Source organism: Bombus bifarius, unplaced genomic scaffold (genome assembly GCF_011952205.1).
Source record: "Bombus bifarius isolate JDL3187 unplaced genomic scaffold, Bbif_JDL3187 scf7180000007996, whole genome shotgun sequence".
Lineage (NCBI taxonomy): Eukaryota > Metazoa > Arthropoda > Insecta > Hymenoptera > Apidae > Bombus > Bombus bifarius.
Genome location: NW_022884376.1, coordinates 1,273,517 through 1,286,470, shown reverse-complemented (window position 1 = coordinate 1,286,470; position 12,954 = coordinate 1,273,517). Strand labels below are relative to the sequence as shown.

The following is a 12,954-nucleotide window of genomic DNA, read 5'->3' as shown; positions in this document are numbered from 1 at the left end:
GCGACGACAGAAGCGGCCGAAGCTCCGGGCGATAAGTCGTTACGTAAAAGTTACGCGGCAGTTGCCATTGTGAATAAGGTGTATCAAAGCGATACGGCTGGCCCAGTTACGGCTCCGTTCGGAAATTACGCTCGATCAGGGGCTTTCCTTGGTGGAATTTTCACAGCTCGGCTGTAGTCGTGGAGGCGACGCGAGCAACCCTCCAATCAACGGCCGGTTGTAGTCGTCCTTTTATTCGTCGTCCGAGCATTTTCCACTCGGATTTTCCGCTCGACCAAGCGTCCAATCTCCATCGTATTGTTCCTTGTTCATCAATGCCGACGACGTCAAAGAGAAACAATTCTTGACCCGCCGTTTAACCCCGTTATCCACAAGCTCGTTTAGCTTTATCCTCGCGTTCGACACTTGCCGCGATAAATCGATCGCGAGATCGTCGAAAGGAACGTTCTTCCCCGTTGTTCGTTTCTGACGCGTGATCGTAAATATGTAAATTTGCCGAGTCAAAGTTTACCACGTAGTCGGCGAACGAGAAGTTGGAACCCTTTCGGACGACCGGTCAACACCCAGAGGCGATTGCGAATGCATCCAAGATACGATTGTTTCGAAGCCGACTTTGCACGAACAATCTCGCGGTACGTGATTTCTCTGCCAACAACAGGTTCTACCGGCGAGGTGAATCACTCGTGACTCACGCACGAAATCATCCGCGAACCGAACCCCTGCAATAAGGATCGTGCTCTCGAGCAACAACTCGCCGAACAATGTTATCAAACATCGATATCGTTTTTTTAATCGTCGGGAAACTTGCGGATCTCCAACGCCATTCTCATTTTTACCTCGCGCGTTTCAAGTTTAAGGACTTTCGCTGCAGTCTTAAACTGCTGACGCGAGAATCAGCTCGATGCTGCCCCACTCGGCGCAGTGGTAAGAAGAATGTAAGCGAATGAACCTAAGTCGTTGGTGCGTCCTAAATTATCCAAATAAATTGGCGATCGAACCGAACAAATTTTCTACGATTTCGCATCAAAGTTTCGATAAAAAATGACGAGATTTACGACGCAACTCGATATCGCGTATTTTGCGTCTGTGGCCAAAAGGCAGCATCCACTAACTCGGCTCGACGAGTCCTATAAGCTGACAAAGAGTAAGGATAACGGTGGAACGAGTCTTCTATGTTGCAGTGGATCGTTGGAACAGATCGAGATCAACGCCGGTCACTCCGGTGGTTTACGCTAAACGCGCACAATGGCGTAGTAATTACGAACAGAACGAAAGGGTAACGCGAATGAAACGGTATTGCAGTCATGGCGAGTTTAAGGCGGTTTAAGTCGAACGGAATAGACGACGATGATCGTTACGCGTCGCTAGAAGAACAAACTCACGCCATTCGACGACCGGTTGTTGAAAAGGCGGCGAGTTTGCTCGGTGCGCAATCGCTTCCCAGAAACTATTCCGTAACGCCTTAAAAACGGAGCACAAGCTCCTCTGAAACTCTCGTCGCCGCCGCCTCACCCTTTTCCTATACTCCACGTGTCTCGCGTGCGTGTAATTTCCTCGCAAACTGTTTAGCGAATTTTCTTTTAAATATATCGGCGGAGAGCCGGTAACGGGCCAGCAGTAAAATATGATGCACAGCGCAACGTTCAAAGTAACGCGCAATAACTTACGCGGTTATGGCCCTTAACTCTATCCCATCGTACCACGTGGAAATAGTTAGATTAATGAGATTTCGTTGAAACCGCTTGCACGTCGTTAGAATGACTCGAGATTAACGGGCTAAACAACGGTGTTGGCTATTCTTCATCGGGATGATAGTTCCGGGTTCCCTCGTTGACGGACATTTCCCCCTATCGAGGAAAAATCGTCGTTACCATTCGAATTCCTCCGACTCGAAAAGCAAAACCAAGTCGTTATCAGTCGCGTTGCTTCGTACATCTGTCGAAGTTGGTCCCACTTCGAGGGAAGCTCCGCGTCTTTTCTAAAGTTTAGTTTTCTTAGTCCTCGAAGTCATTGAGTATCGTTTGACGCTAAATTAATTCGAAGGGCCTCTCAGCCTCGTAGCTTTGCAGGAACGTGCCTCGCACAAATCATGCAACGGGATACAGACAGGCCAGTTTTCCCGCAATTGTATAAATACCCGTAGACCCGTGGCTTCGAAACTCTTTCGTAAAGTAACGCTGCCAGTGTAACGTCAATCCACGTCAGAGACCAGGCCGCTGTCACGACCGGCTCACTTTAAAATCGGAGATAAAGATGTGGCGGCACTCGGCGACAATGTATATCGCCCAAGTGCCTAACGAGCCATCGATATCCCGACGATCCTTCCGCCGAATATTCGAGGAGAAGGCGTGCGTGGCGGCGATCGCGGATGCCTAACAAACTCAAGGATAGTGGGGATATTGAGGAGTGACAAAAGACAAATAACCGAGTCCGATCGGAAGTCGAGTTGTAAGTCTCAGTCTTGGAAAGTCACGCCTAGAGCTCGGAAGAAAAATTGTGAATTGTGTTAGAAGAAAAATAAAGTTTTTTTTCTATTTTTTTTTTTTTTGTTGTTGTTCTCTTGTGTTATTTTACGTGACACCAGCGTGCGGATCTGGACTAGCATACACAGTGTACTTATACTTAAACTCGCTTAAATATATTTTTCTATTATACATTCATCCACGCATTTCCTCTCTCTCTCTCTCTCTCTCTCTCTCTCTATTACGAGATAAAACCTTAACAACATCGCGTAAAAGTCGCTCGGGAGAGCGGATTCCGAGCCGCGTTCCTATTACGAAAGAGAGGAAACCTTTCTTCAAACGGAACAATCGTATTACCGTGTTCCAACCAGACCTCAACGTCGCTTTCGATCAGCGAGAGGAAGCTTCTGTCGAAAGGACGCGAAACGTCCGCGAGACGCGTGCAACGAAATTAAACAGGAACGGCTGTTCTACGTGGAAAAATCTTGCAACGAAATTCGATCAATTAAGAGTTAACGAAGAAAGAAGAAACTCCGGGCTGTGTTTCTCCTGGCGTGCTGCTCCGGAAGAGAAAGAGAAAGAGGCAAAGGGGAGAAAAGGACGAAGAGAGAAATCCGCTTTCTGCAATTAATCGCATCAAGGACGACTTTCCCAAGCCTGAAGAGACGTCGAGGGAAAATTCATCGAATCGAGTCGAGTCGAGTCGAGTCGAGTCGCTGGAGAGGTACAATGGCCGGTTGATCTCCTTAATTGAAATGCTTTAATTAGAGCTTCGTTCGACGAGAGAATAGAGAGAAGGGTGAGGAACAAGAGGAGGAGAGAGAAGCTGAAGATAAGAGGAGAATCGAACGAGTCGTCCCACTACGCGACTATCGATGCTTCGTTTTCGCGAAACGAAAAGAAGGAAAGCGTATTTTCCCAGACGTCGCAACAGATTCCACAATTACTGGAGCAGGCGCGTCCATCAGCGGCCGACACGTTATTTTTACCGTCTTACTCGCCAGCGAATACGAACTCGGAACGAAACGAATTGCCGTCGAATATTCGTTAATTTATTCGAAGCACGCGGACGCTACCTCCAGCGGGTAATTTGCCGGCGTAACAATGAAAAATTAAAGCGCAATCGAGAAAGATTTATGTTTGAAACGTCGAAACTTGTTTTTGTAGTTCACCGACCCAACGACCAAGCCGGTCGGTATTCTCATTCGATATTTTTCCCGCTTTCTATTCCCTTTTTCGGGGAGAGCCCCACTTTCGGATCGGTCGCGATAACCGGCCTCTTTCGTATGCGAAGGCCCAGCCATGATACTGTTATTGTTTCTAAACGAACGTTCGGCCGACGAATGCCCGAGGAATTCGATCTTCTTGCCGGAGAAAGGTTGCCGCAGAGTCACGGATGGATCGTGACACCGAGCACTACGACAGACTGAAAAAATAAAAATGCCGACTAACGAGAAGCTGGTGATCGTCCAGATACGCGACGACCGCGAGAAGAATGGGGAAAATTGGATGGAGGGGGCGAACGTGGAAAATCAAGCTAGTCCGAAACAGCGGGAAGCCCCGGCAGCCTCCGAAGGTGGCAGCTTCCAAATTAGCATTTCAATTTGTCCGTGCAGGTGTTCCAGAGACGGCAGTCGCGACAACGACACAACCACGATCAACGACTCGACTCGACTCGTCGTCAGTCGGTGAGCACCTGACATTTTCCATGCAAAGCCTTCGTACAATACGCCGAGTAACATTTACATAGTCGTTCGTGCGATCGTGTTCTATCTTATCTGCCCCTCTAAGCCGATAAACGAACGTCACTTTCCCGATCAAAGGTGTGAATCGATCACCGAAATTACCTTCCCCAACCCACTCCACCGCGCTTTTTCTTTTACGTCGTTTTAAAGGTGAATGACATACAAATATGTACAACCGAGGCACGAATACGACAATAACGATTCCCGGAGTTTTACGACGTTCGCCAAACACGTAGCGGTGGTTCGTCCTAACAAACGGCTACCGATGTAATTGGATCGCGATTGTGGCCGAGATACTCGTCAATTTATCAGTGGACCGACGCACACGGCTCGCGAACAGATCGCAGAGTTAATCTCGTGATTAAAGGGAGTCTGCATCGCGCTCCACCTGGCATCGAACGAACGGCACGTTCTTTCAAAATGATCGCATTGATCATTTGTCAGAATACAGCTCCTTTTTTATCAATTCGAAAACACTGCATGTAAATTCGCTCGAAATGTGACGCGTTATTGCTCGCCGTTGCCGAGCCGAACCTCCTCCCCAGAAATTTGCCGTTGCGTCATTGTAAAATTGTTTACGATCCGGCGACAAAGAAGCAGGAAAAAGTGTGCCTGGATGTTATAGGATGATGCAAATCTCAATGCCAACCGCTACCACCTACGGACATTCTTAGGAAATGAGGTGTTTTATTCGTAAAGTGCGATACACGCTGAATTCGACGACGAAGAAAGCAACGATTTAAAACGACGCACTTTCATCGTTGCACGACTCAACCCCTTTGACGACACGTTTCGACACGAGATTTTCCTGCCCTGTTGATCCTCCTGCACGCTACGACGCATGCTCGCGCGAGGAACGGATAGGATTATTAACAGAGATTTCGAAGAAAATGAGCCATAACAAACGGTTCGAGGATAATTCGATTTATGTCTGTTTCAACGTTAATACACCGTGACTTTCCAATGGTCCAAACAAACGCGACTCGTTACGGCCCTCGTTAAACGAACGAGCTTTTACCGCGGACGATGATCCGCGTACTGTTATTGCCAACCGTTCTAGAAAAGCATAGAGCGTACCGGAATAAGTAAATTCCCTTCTCGAGGAACTTTCGCACAGATCTTACCTTAATGCGCGTTGTGTGGTCTTCATTTCTGGCTGTTTCTTCGTGAATTCTTCTGAACGACCCTCAGCGTCGATCCATCGATTCGTTTCGGCGTCCAGGCACACGGCAAGAGCGATCGGAGATAAAACAAGAAAAACGAAACGCACAAGCTCAAACACGCACACGCGAGAAGGAAAAGAACACTGAGTCGAAACGTGTTTGCTTTCGATCTTTACGATCTCGGTCCGATTAACCACAGCACCGTGTTATTCTTCGCACGAATCGAGTTATACGCGAAACAATATCGATCGAATTTCACCGATCACTAAATCGATGACGTTGCCGTGACCGAGAGGGGTAGCAAATGTAACGAAAAGCACAAGATTCGACGCTTTAAACGATTTCTCAAAATTCAACAATGGCGATGGTCGATATCTTACGCTGATCGACGACGCGTCGTACTGTTTCCGTTCGATCCCAAATCCTCGAGATCGCACGATGATTATCGATAGCTATAAAAAGAAGTTACACGATGTAGCATACGGTCGGCGCTTCCATCGAGTGCGCGGCAGTAAGAGGCACGAATTAGATTAGTGGGACTCGTAACCGAGACACTTGGAGGTTAGGTCGAATCCAGAGAGAGGCACATAACCTCTCTTTCGCCAAACTGATAATCGCTCGGCTTCGGTGACCACGACGGATTCTTCTAAACTTTCACAGAGTGCTTAGCTTTTTCGTTCATTTTATTTCTCCAAAGTACACCTCGACCTCCGATACGTTTCGACAGCGATTGACATGGTGACTGTGATTTCACGCGAGTCTCTCTGCTCGCACGTGTTACCGATCTTGATATTTACTGGTCGCTGATCTTCTCGCTCGTAAGAATTTTCTCGATTCTCGAAATCCTCCAAAAATTGACATGGGGCGAATTAAACGTCGCGCACCCTGACGCGAGCATCACGTCTACGCTAAGAAATACAAAATATCGTAACACGGACGTTTTCTTTAATTTCATAAATCCTCGATTCTTCTGCCGTTTTGAACGAAACGTTTCTTATTCCATTCCTCCCTATAAATCACACGTCGCATACACAACAGAGTCACTGGAAGGTAAGCTCTCCGAAAATGTTGCAGCAAATGGTACACCTGCGATCTTGGAGTACCGCGTTCGGTACAAAAGCGTGCCACTTAACAAATGACCGATGCGTCCTTCCGTCTAGCAGGACTGGTTTGTGCAATAAACACGCTACGCGTCGCTTCGCATTCACGCGAAGCCGATCGGAGTCTCACTGTAGCGAAGCGTGTACGAGCATCCACGGAAAATCTCGTTACTATTCGGATGAGGTAGCACAGAGGGCATCGGTTTGGAAAGGCAAAAAAACTTGGAATCACACGGCAGGTGCAAAAGGTGCCGGTGTAGAGGAACAAGCGAACAACCTCCTCTCTTCGCCAGGTCCCAACCGAGAGGTCCACCGTACGAGGACTGGTTTCACGAGACTCCCCGTGCTCGACCGACCAGACTACTTCGGGCACGATAGAAGGAGAGGGAAATACACAGAAAGAGTATGTTCGGTGAAGAGACGGGAGGGGGCGAGAGGCGAGGAGCGTGTAGAGAGCGGGCTCGTGGAGTGTGGGTCCCGTTCTTCGGAGAGAGGCTTACTCCACCGAGCGCGAGGAAGTACTGTTACTTAGACAGAGCCTTCAGGGCTCGCAACGTGCTGCAAAACGCGATGCAAAGACCAGGACGCGGTGCATACGATTTCAAGCCATCTGCCACTGAAGAAAAGTCCGCTATACCACGCGCTCGGACTTTTCTGATTCTCCTTTTCTCCTAAGCTATATATCTCTCGTACGGAACCAGCGTAATATCGAGATAGTTCTCGATAGGTATTCGTCGGTACTGTTGAAAATCGATTCACTCTTATTCGTTCCCTTCTTTTCTCGGACACCAACGTCCAAGGATACGATCGTGACACGCTACACAGACGTGACGTAAATTTATAGGGATGCAGTCACAGTGACGATTACCATCGACGAAGCCGGTATCGTTGGTACTTCGATGCCACTAGCTCGAACGATCTCCCAGAGTCTGACCAAATGGATGCACGGCTAAACAATTGGAACGATCAGCCCCGATTTCGAGAACTCTTGAGAGTCGTAGCGCGTTACAGGCAGAACGTTCACGGGTCACGCGAAACGTATGCCACAATCGCTAGGATGCACATTGCCTATGATATATCGTGTATGATAGAACGTGTACGCGTGCGTCGACAGGCACCAACGAATCGCGTGTCCTCCTTCACCCTCTGTTTACTCGTGTGCACGCGAAATTTCGCCAAGACGAAGATCGATCCTCGCGCGGTTACTTTTCTCACCGGAACCCTGCACGTTCCAACTAAAATTCATGTCGAACACGATGCAATATTTTCGAATCCCTCCTTGTCTCTCTTCTGTCCGTGAAAATCGAAGGCAAATTGAAAAATATATGCTCACCGGTCGGTAGTCGCGGCTCGACTGGACGACTTGCCGCCTCCGCGCTATTACCCGCCGTACTCACTCCCGTATCAAGCGAACCGGCGCCCTTCCGTGTACTACTACCCAAGGTGCACCTATTGCCACGTACCTGCACGTGCTCGCGTATAACTCTTACGCCCCTGTGTGTGTATCATATGCACCATGTATGTGTCGTCAGTGCGTACGAATACTCATACGGCCGGGTGTAACCGGTTTCACCGATTTTTTCCCGAAAAGCATTCACCACGGTTTGTAAAATTGTTTGCCCTTTGTGGTTTCTCGGTATTCCCGTAAACTTCTTGAAGCTATATTTTAATGCCTTTCGCAGGAAATTGCGATTACGCGAGTATCGTTCGGAACATTAAAACACAAAATTGTTTCAAATATTTAGATACGGATTTTTAATATTTACCATTGAATTTAGATTAAAACTGGAGAGCTAGGAACGAGCAAGCAGACTGTTCTATAGGGGAAAGTGACTTGTCGTTTAATCCATGCTGCGTAACAGGAATGAATTTTTCAAAATTCCAAACGTACAATCGTCATGCACTGGATAATGCAAGGCGTAATGTAAGTAAGGTGACACCAAGGCAGTCCACTACAGAATCACGATACATGCTCGACACCACCATGATCGAGCTTCACGAAACTAAGTTTCCTGTCCCCTGTTCTACCTGTTCTGTCAATGCAAATTTGGCCTGCTCCATAGTCATCGAACGTCTCCATTTCACTTTCTACGAGATTTTTCTCGTAGCATTTCAATTAATCACATCACGAATTGAATGACTTCGTACCGAGAATGTTAATTACGGGGAATACGATTCACCGAGTTGATTCAATCCAGACCTAACTTTCCCTACCACGTTGCTTTGTTGCTTTTAGCTTAATGAGCACCGTTCTACATTTCGTAGATGATACATCTTTTTCTGTCCTCTCAAGAATGACGCAGACTGGTTTTGTTTGTTTCAAATATAATTCACGATGCGTAAAGTCACAAAACAATTTCGTCTCTGTCGTATTATTATTATACTTCCGTTGAGAGTTGATATAATTTATGGTCCACATCTGCATGAAACATCCATAAATAAAATGAAAGTGCAGGACTTGATCTGTGTTAATCCGATAAGATAGAATAATGAAATTGCATTTAAGCGTTATAAATCTCTGTCGAGCCCTACGCGTTGCATGATCCTTTGAAGGTGCAATATCAATGCGACGAAGCCTAGGGAGGCAATCTTTTGAACCGCCGCTTAATAAATTGAGTCATTAGGAGCACGAGGCAGCATACATAACGATAGTAATCCTTAACGTCGAACAGGAACAACCGCCCTGTAACTTTTAACAATAAAACCAAACTCCAACATATCTTTGCGCCATGTAACATGATGTACGAGTACATATATGTATGTATAGCGTATGAGATACATGTACTTCTTCTATAAACTCGCTTGTACGGGGTTTCTACAAACAGAACAATTTTTAAACTCTTTTCATCGTATTACAACCTGCAGGACAGCGTGTTGGCCTTTTGATCTATTATCCTTGATCAACGATTTACATTCGTTTAATCGATCGTTTTGAAAACTTAAAATGGAAAAACACTAACAACACGCGAACAACCAGATTTGTACGGTTCGACAGTCGAAAAAACAGAACTCGCGTACATCGATTACCTAATGATATGCAGCTATAGAACTGGCAAGATGGTAGGTGCTACCACCTGAAGGTTGTTTCGCGCAACTAGTGAGCAATCACGACGCAACACATTCAAAAAGAAAGTGTACAGTGTACATACACTGAAAAGTAGACGTAAATATGTATACATATTTTAATAATTAAGTTGTTTTTATATTATTCTGATAAATCTATTCGTACAAAATATCTTATATAAAAACGATATAACAAAATATCTTATATAAAAACGACGTAACAAAAATCTATATTGGACTTTAATTTAGAATCACTCGTTCTTAAATTTGACTTTTTAGATTAATTTGTTTTGATCAACGTTTTCAAGTGTTTTCGTTACATGTTCAGATGTAAATGCTGCGCAGCAGCGATGATTTGACATTTCTGTAACTCCATTTTCTGTTCTTTTAATTTTAATAGTCTTTTTTGAACTTCCAACTCGCTTTGCCGCATCGCCATTTCTTCTTTATGCCTCCTCTCTCTGTTTTTCTCCGCGATCGCGAAATGTTTTGCCATCTCGTTGAGAAATTTGTCGAAAAGCGTCGTTGGGGTTTCCTTCTGATCCATCGCTTCGCTCTTGTTGTTTGTAGAGGAGTTCGAGGACGGCGCCGCAAGAGGGTCCTCCTGTTGCTGATTGACGACGCTAATATTGCTTTGTTCCTCGTTTATAGATTTTGGTAAAATAAACATATATCTCGCGGAACCGGATGGCGGTGGAAAATCACTTTCCTCCAAATACATGTGTTTCTTCTTTTCTTTAAAAATTTCATCCAACGCCCTTTTGTGTTCCCATTGTCCGTAATGTCTCATTCTACCGGGTTTTTTTAAAAGCTCTCGAAACACAAGATTCTTGTACTTTCGTTCGAGAACACGCCATTTGTTCTCGCACTTTTGCGGACTAAAGTAAAAGCCATGTTTCTGCATCTCGAGAGAAATCATCTCGAACATTTCACGTAAACTTCGAATCTGAGTCGACTGTCCTACCTTCGAATGATATTTCTTATACTGGCTAATAAGACACGCGGTGGCCTTACTGGTCCATAAATTTAAAGCACCGACATCAGCACTAGAAGGAATTACGTTGTTACTGTCAGAACTGGGAAAATCGTTTTCGTGTTCCTCTTCAACATACCCTTGCAGCGCCGGTTCCACTTTGATTTCCATTTGTTCATCGAAGTTTTCCCCTTTTTAAGAATATATTTACATGACAAAGTGTATTAAACGTGTTTTAGATAAACGAACAACAACAATCGGAATAAGGAGAGCAACTAAGTCATGGATATGTTTATTAACAACATAAAATAATTTTGAACAGTTTCGAAAAGGAGCAGCGAGATGACCACGCTCGCGTACGACACGAGCGCCAGGCATTCGGCGCAGCGTAGAATTCACGATGAATACAGGGCAATAATAGGATATAACCTTGTTTGAAAATTGCTTTTCTTACCTTTCTGTTCTGTAATATCGGCCATATTAGCACACTCTCGTAACGTAACCTCCGTTCTAATCTCTGAAAGAAGTCCGACACGAGTGCCAATCTCGGTCGTGGCACGGTCTTGCAGGGGGCCGAAAAACCAATGGAAACTAGTTCCAAACCGGTTTCACACTGAAACTGGTTCCGTACGCGTCGAGAACTGGCGGCCATGTTACTCCATACTTTGTAAACACCAAAAGTACTTAGGTTCTCTAACCAGTAGAATTGTGTACGGTCGTACCAGTTTCGAACATATTCAGATATGGGTTAACGGTCGGTTTGTAACGTCAGACGTTAGTAAGTTTCAAGTTTCGGATTAAAAGCAGTGGATGGCAATATTCAGCGATATTTTCAGTAAAGAACGATTGACGATAATACCAATTCAGCATTGAAGCATGATTTACGCGAATATCGAGGATAGAGAACCGTTGTACAACTGCCGAACTACTTAGAACGTAAAAATTACGCGTATAAGAATTCACAGCCATGTTTCGCACGAAAGAATTACCAGAGCCACATTCCAGATATTCTGATGATTAGACCGTGGATATTTATGCAAATTCATAATTCTCCGAATATAATTAAAAATCTACAAGATTCGGTAGAAAGTTGTGTTACCTACCAGGTATTACGAAAGCTATTATACTTTCGATACTTTATACATTTTTCCATATTATGTCTGCGCAATGTTTTATTTCCAATTTTAAATTTCCTATAAATGCATAAAAATCCGCAATCTACTGATAATAAATTATTTATTATTACATCACTTGTTACATGTTGGATCATGTTAAACGTAAGATGTCAACTTTCATAAACTGAGCGCATTCCATTTAATGATTTGTAGGCATTTCTACGATTCGATTACGTCATTCCTTGAATTTTTTCACATTGTTAAAGCGCGTACAACACCGAGTTTCATCGTTCACTTTCCACAATATACGCGTTATGTTTTGCATTATAATTCATAATTAGCTCGAATTTCCCATACAATTAAGACGCATACATCCGTACATGCGCAATGTATGTTCGTGAAGTCATACCTGCAATTACCACGTATAAAACACATGAAAACTCCTATTCTCGTAAAATTGAACCTTTCATCGCCTTTGTCAACAATCATCCTTTCCGGACATTCTCAAACGTTCTGGTCGATGGATATATCCAAACGCGATCTAACGCGTGTCGTAACATAGTTTTTCGATCGTAAGGAGGGCATATTGATCTCGATGCAAAGGTTAATCGATGACTTAGTATCCTTGCGAGAAAAGTGATAAAGGTGTTGGAACTTTTAAGGGCATGCTTTAGCCGATTAATCGATTCGTAAACATTTTTTTCGGTCTCGACGATCGATGAACGATTTATTGCGACAACAGAATCGATCCCTTCGAGCAACCTTTGCAACGTAAAATTAATCGATTCCTCGGATAAGTATGTTTAAGACAGTTTGCTTTTTCTCGTCAGCGTCGATGTTACTATGAATCTTCGCACGCTCTGATAGCAATGCCGACGCCGGAAGTGAACTATTTCGTGAACCAGCCAGGGCTATATAAACCCATGCGTATAAAACACCAGTCTACGATGTAACGAGATAATAACACCCACACAAGAGTTTCGCGTAAAGCGTGCAATGAACAAACATTCCGAGCGGGACTCGCCCGTCACGGAACACGAGGAAACGAGCCGAGTGCTCGGGATTCCACGTTTTAGGTCATCGTTCGTTCCGATTCTCAGATCCGTCCTGTTTTTCTCATGCTCGTTATTATCGTTCGCCGGATGCACTTCTCCCTCGACGTATGTTACATTTTTCACTAGTTTCATTTAACGATAAAGGATACTAACCAACGCGACCAACTTGTATAAACGTTTAATCACTTAATTTCACATGTTACGTTATCTTTGAAACGACGATACGTATTCGTTGGAACGTCCGAATCGTATTACGCGTTGTTTCGTACGAAATGAAA

General features: G+C 44.8%; 2 protein-coding genes across 3 annotated transcripts in view; both read right to left on the bottom strand.

Annotated features, from left to right (window-relative positions):
* Nucleotides 1-7,838, bottom strand: part of LOC117205901 — an 85,955-nt gene extending 78,117 nt beyond the window's left edge. Inside the window, exon 1 of the mRNA XM_033444729.1 lies at nucleotides 5,332-7,838. Coding sequence (XP_033300620.1) covers nucleotides 5,332-5,357 — 26 coding nt within the window. The 5' untranslated portion in view covers nucleotides 5,358-7,838. The remainder of the gene's footprint in view (nucleotides 1-5,331) is intronic.
* Nucleotides 7,839-9,650: 1,812 nt separating this feature from the next.
* On the bottom strand, nucleotides 9,651-11,656 carry LOC117205902. 2 transcript variants are annotated; one of them, XM_033444732.1, is made up of 3 exons: nucleotides 10,961-11,656; nucleotides 10,646-10,697; nucleotides 9,651-10,579 (listed from the first exon to the last, which is right to left on the bottom strand). In XM_033444732.1, exons 1-3 carry the CDS (start codon nucleotides 10,983-10,985, stop codon nucleotides 9,850-9,852), a joined length of 807 nt encoding a protein of 268 aa, XP_033300623.1. In that variant the 5' UTR covers nucleotides 10,986-11,656; the 3' UTR covers nucleotides 9,651-9,849. The 2 variants fall into 2 exon arrangements, with proteins under 2 accessions (XP_033300623.1, XP_033300622.1); XM_033444731.1 differs by having other exon boundaries at nucleotides 9,651-10,697; nucleotides 10,961-11,652.
* Between the last annotated feature and the right edge of the window lie 1,298 nt (nucleotides 11,657-12,954).